Below are 8329 nucleotides of genomic sequence, written 5' to 3'. Positions count from 1 at the left end.
CTCTCCATACCACTGAAAGCTGGAAGGAGAGAATGCCTGCAGATACAGTTTCCAGTGAGGGTGAAGGGAAAAACAGCTGCAAATAAGAATGGAAAAGATGAGACGGAAGGGGCAGGGCATGCAGTCTGTGCCCTGACAGCACGCATTAGGCCGGCCTGGAAACAGGCTTACCTGCTCCAGAGCAGGTCCTATGAATTTTCCTGGTTATTGGGATACAAGCTGAATAAAGTAGTGGAAATGAAACAAAGTGAAAGATGGCGTTGTACAAAGCAAGAGAGTTTAGCCCATTCGTAGGTGGACGTGTGCTGTGATTATCACCAGACCCTCAGGAGAAGGGGTACAGGAGAAACTTCACTCGGGCACTGAAAGAGGATCGTTAGGAACCCTCAGGAACACCATAGCAGGAGTTAGGAAGAGGACACCTTCCCTCCATATTATTCTGCATCCATCCCCTTTCTCCCAGTTCCCCAGCTCTGGCCTTTATTTTCAACCTCCCTGAGATCCTCTGGGCAGGACTTCTCCCTGCCTGTGCCTGCCCCACTTCACCTCCAACATTTCTGCCCATTCCTCTGCCTGGGGCAAAACTCCAGTCCCTTCTCTGCTTAAAACCTCTGATATCAAGTGCGAACACTGCACCCTGGCTTTCAAGAGCCTCCACAAAACATGTCACGCTGAAGTTTGTCACCCTGTGTCCCTTTCGCTTAGTCCCTTAACACTTAGTGTGTCCTCAATTTGAAGCTCCTTCCAGTTGCTCTTTGCAAACGTGTCTCTTGTCCTGGCTCCGTTCCTGCTGGGCCCTCCATCTAGAGCTATGCTGGCCATTGTGGTAGCTCTTAACCACATGTAGCCTGTTGAGCACTTGGCCAGTCCAAACCGAGCTGTACTCTGAATGTAAAGTCATGCACTATAGTTTGAAGGCTTAGTATGAGAAAGAGGAATGTAACTACCTCATTAGTTTTCTATTGCCCTGGCTAGTATGGCTCAGTGGATTGACTGCCAGCCTCTGAACTGAAAGGTGGCTGTTTTGATTCCCACTTGGGTCACTGCCTGGGTTGCAGGTCAGGTCCCCAGTTGGGGGCGCGTGGCAGCAACCAATCACTGTATCTCTCACACATCCATGTTTCTCTCCCTCTCTTTCTCACCCCCCCAATAGTAAATAACTAAAATGAATGAAATAATTTATATTGATTACATGTTGAAGTGTCAAATTTGGATATATTGTGTTAAAAATAGACTTAAAATTAGCCTCACTTGCTTCTTTTTCACTTCTTTAATGGAGCTACTAGAAAAATTTAAATTGCCTATATGACTCTCCTTACATTTTATTGGATGGCACTGCTCAATAATGGTGTCCATCATGTCACCTTCACTGCAGCCATCTCTCCTGGGGTGACCACACCACTTCTGTAGGTGAACTGCCTGCACTAAGTGCTTTGAGTGTCTCCTTACCCTGCCCAGCTGCTGTAGTTCCTTTCCCTCTGAGAGTCACCATCCCCACCTTGGCACCATGTACCTACTTGAAGGCCTTGGCCATGGTCTACTGTGTACTCCAACTGTGATATGCAGAGAAGAGCACAGGTGTGCTGCAGTCCACTCATCTTACAAGCTGTGGGCGTGTGATTTTGCCTCTCTCAGCCTTGGTCTCTTCCTCAGTCAAACGGGGATGTAATAACCTGCTTCGAATGTTTGCTATGACAATTATTCAGGGAATGGCACATAGTAAGTGCTCAGTATATGGTAACTCATAGTACTACTACTAATACTACCACTATCATTTTTATTGTATTTATAAACTGGCTCAGCATGGATGATCAAAGGCCTCTAGGAGTGGGGAGCTTGAGCAGGCTCTTTGTCACACCTGAGGATGTCAGCTCTACATGAGTGTGCAAGTCACACTGGAGGGGCAGGCCCCAGTGACCAGGCTCCTTGGACCACCCCTCTACCAGTGGGGCAGACCATCTATCAGTTTACTGACCTCCGTGACTCCTCTCATTGGCCTTTGAGCTGTGAGCCATCGATGAGTCCAAACTAACCCAAGAATCCTTTCGGAATGACTGACTAAACCGAGCATTTAAAAATGAAACAGCTGAGGGATGATTTTGCTCTTTCCAAAACTCACTGTATGGCATCCTTGAGATGGCGGAGCTGCTGTTCGGAGCTGGCATGCAAAGGTCAAGAGGCAGAGACTGAAACCCACATGGAAGGCAGAGAACCCAGAAAGACTGGGGCTTATTGGTTCTTGTTTTAGTGCAGATTACTCTGTAATGGGAGAGCACGTTCACTGGGAGAAAACTGGAAAACCACAGACACAAAAGAAAATAATCTCCCCTTAGTTTCACAAGTCAAATACAACCACTAATAAAACGTTGGTATTTTTTTAATGTTTTCTCTACATACTTTGACATGTTGTGTTGTATGTACAATGTTATGCCGTGCTTTTGAACATAACTGGGTGCTTGTTTTCTAATGACACAAGTAACATGTTCATTATAAAATGTTTTTAATGTGAATAAAACAAGAGAAAGGCTAACAATTTAATAACATTTATTAAATTATTTCAAACAAAAAAGCACAGTAGATTAAATGCCTAATAATCCCGTCTCCCAGATATCTTCTTATCCTTGGGAAAAGCCCACGTACAGACAGCTGTAAAGGTGCACAGCGAAAGGCAAAGGTTTTTCCTCTTTGGTGCATCCTTGGCCGTCAGCATCCTCCCTGAGGACAACCACCACCAATAGAGGAGTACAGGCACCCGAGACAACAGCTACATGTGTGCATCAGCACACATATGTGTACCTTTCTGTTAAGTTATAAACAAATGATAATACCAGTCCATTATTATATGTGTTGCTCCTTTTATTAAATGTGTCTCAGATATAGGTCCATATTAGCTAACTTTCTCTTTAATGCCTGTACACAGTATTCCATTTTGGTCTCTACCATATTATTACTTAACCAATTCCCTAGTGATGGACATTTAATTTACATGTTTTACTCGGACAGTGTTGTAATGAATATTTGTATATATTTGTGTCATATAAAATGTATAATATACATACAGACATGTAAACACACTTCTGCAGGAATATTCACAGGTAAATTCCTAGCATTGATTTTGCAAGTTAAGGAACAATCGCGTTGCTAGAAATTTGAACTTCTGAAAGCTGTGGCTGATCTCTCTGTGGCCTCCCCTGGGGAGCTAGTCTGGGCTGTGTCACTGCATGGCAGGTCCAGGACAGTCAGACCACTGACAGGGCAGCTGATGGCTTCGAGAGCCAGATGCTCATTCTCGTTCCTGAGGCAGCCTAAACCCCACACACTGTTACCCTACCACAGCCTTGTGCCCAGATTCCAGAGGAGGCTGCCTTTTGATGCAAAGCGTGAAAATTATGCTGAAATTATCACATGGGATGGAAGATATCATTCTGGCTGTATTTGAAAAAGCAATCTTTCCCACATTCCCAGAAGTTTGCATATATTTATGATTTTTTTGAACATGACTAGAATACCATTTCCCCATGCCCTTTGCAAATGTTATTAGTGCAAAATGGCTACCTTGTTCCTAGTTTGATTTCCATTTGTTTAGTAACATTGAACAGATTTTTATATCTTCATTAGCCCTTATATTTCTTTTCCTGCTATCTGGCTATTTATAAACTTTTCTATTGTATAGTTTTTAAATTACTTTTAGGAGCTCTTAGTAAGTGAAGAAAAGGATCTTTCCCTCATCGTCAGTTGTAAGTGTATGTTTTATATTACTCTTTCTCTTTTTGAATTTACCGGCATGTTTTTTCCATACTGAAATTTATTACTTGTTGACAGGCATATTAACAAATATTTTCTATTACAGTTTTGGGGTTCTGTAACTATCTTACTTCAATATTATTTTTTTCGATCTCCAACTTTCTTTCTGGTTTTATATATTTTACCTCACCACCTGCTCCATATAATGTTATATGGACTGTACAATATTGAAACCATTCTCAGTTTCCTGAAAATAAGTCCCCTGGTCAGTGTACACTATTTTTTTTAATGTTCTGATTCTAGTCACTAATATTTTTTCCCAGATCGAAGCTTTTCCCCAGTGCCAAAGTTCCCCCAAGCATCTCATTTCTTGTGACTGTATCTTAGTCAACGAAATTTGGAGTCTTTCCTTTTATTTCTGATTTTCTACATACATTGAGTTTGTATGATTCTGATTTATGCTGTTTTATATAATCTAAAAATATTTTTAAACTACTCTGTTAAACATGTTAAAAGTTTGATCTGTTTTGTGTGACTGTGTTCCTGATATATTTTCAGTATCCATTGAGATATTATTCTGCTTATCTTTCTTTTTCTAAAAATAACTTTGTGTGAAACTCAATCTTAATGCCCTTTTGTTGTTTAATTTAATAGGAGTTTGTTTTTCCTGAACTAGCCGTGGTCCGGAAGGGCTTTCCTAACTGCACCGAGTTCCCTCTTCGGTTGCTTTTGCAGAGCATTCAAAACCACGACCGCTCGCTCTCTGATCTGTCCACCCTACACCAGTCTGCTCTGCTCTTTCCTTTCCTTTCCTTGTTGTTTCTGTCCTACTCAGATCTGATTTCACTTCTAGCAGTTTCTGCTCAGTGGAAGGTCCTTTCTGAAAAAGAGCTCTGCCTTGTTGGTTAGAAAATTGCCAGTATCTTCCACTGTTCCAGTGCCTTTCAGAACTTACTGAGGCCCCTCACATTCACCTGCAGTTACACTGGGCAGAACCCCTTCCCGTTTCAGCTGCTGTTCTCCAGTCGGCCTGGATGGCTCTCCAGTAAACACCTCTTGGCTCTTTGGGGCTTTGCAGGTCCATTGCTTTCCTCTGCTTTCTCCCACATGGACGGTGCTACCAGGCAGATCTTATGGAGATCGGTGTGTCCTCATCTGCTTGCATTCTGTGGTTTTCTGTAAAATGGGGTTTTAGTTTCTATGTAGTTGCAGTGTCTGGTTTTGTGTGGGGACTCAGGGAAAGTCAAAACTATACTGCCACCCCTGCTATCCTCCCAGAATGTCATCCCGGTATATGAGGGTTGTCTGCTACATCTTTTAAACCCTCCACGCTCTTCACTCATTTCATGAATGATGGTCATGTCTTCCCCACTCCCCAGTTTAGAAGGATGAACTGCTTCCTCTGCATCCCGGTTAGGAGGCATTGCAGATACACTATTCAACTACAAGTAGTTGTATGTTTTAGGAGTACCTCAGACGTTACCAATAGACAGTCTTTTCTGGGGAGAGTTGACTCCACAGAGCCAAGTGAGAAGAAGGAATGGGAACGGAGGGCCATTTGGGAGATATGTTGAGCATATTGCAAAGATCAGAAGACAGGACTTCCACTGATGGCGTGAAACCCGGAGCTCCTGTTTGCTCCAGGTTTATGAATCCACATTTGCCTCTATGGGATTTGGTACAATAAATGTAATGTCCCTCTTCCATCAAACATGTTGAAATCATCACAACCAATAAAACTGATGCAGCTATCTGCAAAATTATGGAGAATTTCCTCAAGTATTTGATTCTGATGTTGCCAGGAAATGAGAGGTTTCACATACCAGTGTACTGATCCTTCTCCACCACTAGCTCCCTGGTCTAAAGTCTTGGTAAATCCCCTCACTGTTCTGTCTGCATTGATCCCTCCATTACTTGCTGCTTACTGTGGAGACAGTGTTCAACCCCCACTGCCACCCCCCACCCCTGCCAAAATAACAAATCAGGTTACTGCACCCCACTTCAAACTCTTCTATGACTTCACTGCTTTTAGGAAAAGAAAAACTTCTTAACATGGCTTCACAAAACCTATGCTATCTGGCTCCCACCGGCACTCTGGCCTCATCTTAGACCGTTCTCTGACTACTCTCTGACTTGAAGGTTGGTCACAGAGGCCTGTGGCCTGTGCTGGGCCCTTACTGCGTGTCCTCTCGCCACAGAGTTTTTGCGCAGGCAGTCCCCCTACCTTCCTTCTGAATTCAGCTCCAGTATCACTACTGCAGGGCAGTGTCCTCTGACCTCTCCTACTACATTATGTTCCCATACTATGGACCCTCACAAACACAAATCTCCCCTCTGCCACACTTGTCGCCGCTGCTTTTTATTTTTGTGTATTTCTTTGCTTAATACTCTTTCCCCTACTTAACTGCGTGATCCATGAGAGTGAGGATTTCAATCTGTGGCGGCTCACGCTACAGTTCCTTGCACACAGTGGGGTCTCAGATTGAAAGATAATGCAAGATTTCCTAAAAACTGATAATCACTATTACATTATTATTATAATTTTATTTTTGTATCAAAGCCTTTAAAATGTATCATGTCTCCCTGCTTTCATAAGCATGATATAAAAGTGTAATTAGATTTTTAACTTATACCTCTCTTATGAAAATTCATCACTACATTATACAAAAAAAATGGCCTCAGAAATATTGAGATAAGGCCAGTTACAGGTGGCCAACAGGCATATGAAATGAGGCTCAGCGTTACTAACCATCAGGGAAATGCAAATTAAAAGCACCGTGAGATATCACCTCATGTCTGCCAGAATGGCATCAATAACTGAGCAAACAAGGAATGTTGGTAAGGTTTTGGGGAAAGGGGAACTGTTATGCACTGTTAGTAGGATTGTAAATTGGTGCAGCCACTATGGAAAACAATATAAAGTTCCTCGAAAATTTAAAAATAGAACTACCATAGGACCCAGCAATTCCACTTCTGGGTATTGATTTAAACAAAATCTGAAACATTAATTCAAAATGATATACATACACTTATGTGTACTGCAGCATTATTTCCAAAAGCCAAGACATGGAAGCAACCCAAGTGCCTCTTGATAAGCGAGTGAATAAAAAAATGGTGGTTCCTATATATGTGATGGAATACTACTCAGCCATAAAAAGGAACAAAATCCTGCCATTTGTGAGAGTTTGGGTAGACCCAGATAGAAGGTATTATACCAAGTGACATAAGTCAGAGAAATACAAATGCCCAGTGATTTCACTTATGTGTAGAATCTAAAAAGCAAAATCAATGAGCAAAAAATACAGAAACAGATTCATAGGTACAGACACCAAATTGCCAGATGGGAGGGGGATTGGGAGGCTGGATGAATGTGTGAAGGGATCAAGAAGTACCCATTGGCAGTTACAGAATAGTCATGGGGATGTAAGTACAGCCTAGGGGATACAGTCAATAATGTTGTAGTAACTACGTGTGGTGCCGCATGGGTACCAGACTTTTTGGGGTGATCAGTTTGTAAGGTACACAAATGCCTAATCAGTATGTTGTGTACCTCAAACTAATATGATATTGTATGTCTACCAATTAAAAAATGAACATAGGAAAAATATAAATGACAAAAGAAAACTGAAAAGGAGAACTGAAAATGGGAAATTCCTCTGAGATAGAAAGGCTAGATGGCTGTATAAATAGCCCATACTCATGGAGAAAGTTCATTCACACTCGGAGCCCTTCGTGAGCCTTTGCCTCGGTGCCTAGGTGGAGGGAAGTGAGCACCACCGTTGCTCTCGTCGCCATGGCCAACAGGAGCATCGTCCAGGTAGCTCTCCTGCTGTGTTTCTCCAGCACAGCTCTTTCCGTGAGCTACGATGTGCTTCAGTTCCAACAGAGAGGCAGTATTTCAGCCTGTCGGACTCTCCTCCGGCAGTTGAATGGAACCTTTTACTATTGCCTCAAGGACAGGATGGACTTCAAGTTCCCGGAGGAGATTAAACTACAGAAGTTCCAGGAGGAGGAAGCCATATTGGTCATCCATGAGATGCTCCAGCAGATCTTCGATCTTTTCAGAAGAAATTTGTCCAGCACCGGCTGGAATCAGACCATCATTGAGAAACTCTATGAGGAACTCAGTTGGCAGATGGACCATCTGGAGGCAGCCCTGGAGGACATCATGGAGGAGGGAAACTTCACCTGGGAAGAAAGCAGGACCCTGCTGCACCTAAAGCAGTATTACTTAAGGATTGTACAGTATCTGAAGGCCAAGTTGTACAGCAGATGTGCCTGGACAGTGGTCCGAGGGCACATCCTCAAGAACTTTTCCGTGCTTTACACACTTACAGATCTTATCTTCAAAAACTGAACATCTGTCAGCCTGTGCCTCTGGGAAGGGGCGACACTGACCATGACCTCGGGCACTCTTTAGGGTCACTTTGACGGACAGCTCATGAACTGCCTTGAAAGGACAGCTAGACCTGTTGAATTTTATTAAATTATTCGTTAAGTTATTTTTTAATTTATTTAAGCTTTATCTTGGAAAATAAATTTTTTGAAACAAATGCAACATGGCAGTTTTTATTTCAACTTGATT

General features: G+C 42.6%; 1 protein-coding gene across 1 annotated transcript; it reads left to right on the top strand.

Moving 5' to 3' along the window:
• Window positions 1-7537: 7537 nt before the first annotated feature.
• Window positions 7538-8101, top strand: LOC112300024 (interferon beta). The gene has a single exon (XM_024555238.1). The coding sequence runs from the start codon at window positions 7538-7540 to the stop codon at window positions 8099-8101; it is 564 nt and encodes a 187-aa protein (XP_024411006.1).
• Window positions 8102-8329: the final 228 nt, after the last annotated feature.

Source organism: Desmodus rotundus, chromosome 1 (genome assembly GCF_022682495.2).
Source record: "Desmodus rotundus isolate HL8 chromosome 1, HLdesRot8A.1, whole genome shotgun sequence".
Classification (NCBI taxonomy): Eukaryota; Metazoa; Chordata; class Mammalia; order Chiroptera; family Phyllostomidae; genus Desmodus; species Desmodus rotundus.
This window is presented reverse-complemented; position numbering and strand designations above follow the sequence as displayed.

What these genes read in the sequence shown, in the direction of transcription:
- LOC112300024 (XM_024555238.1), top strand. Translation starts at nt 7,538, where the DNA reads ATGGCCAACAGGAGCATCGTCCAGGTAGCTCTCCTGCTGTGTTTCTCC.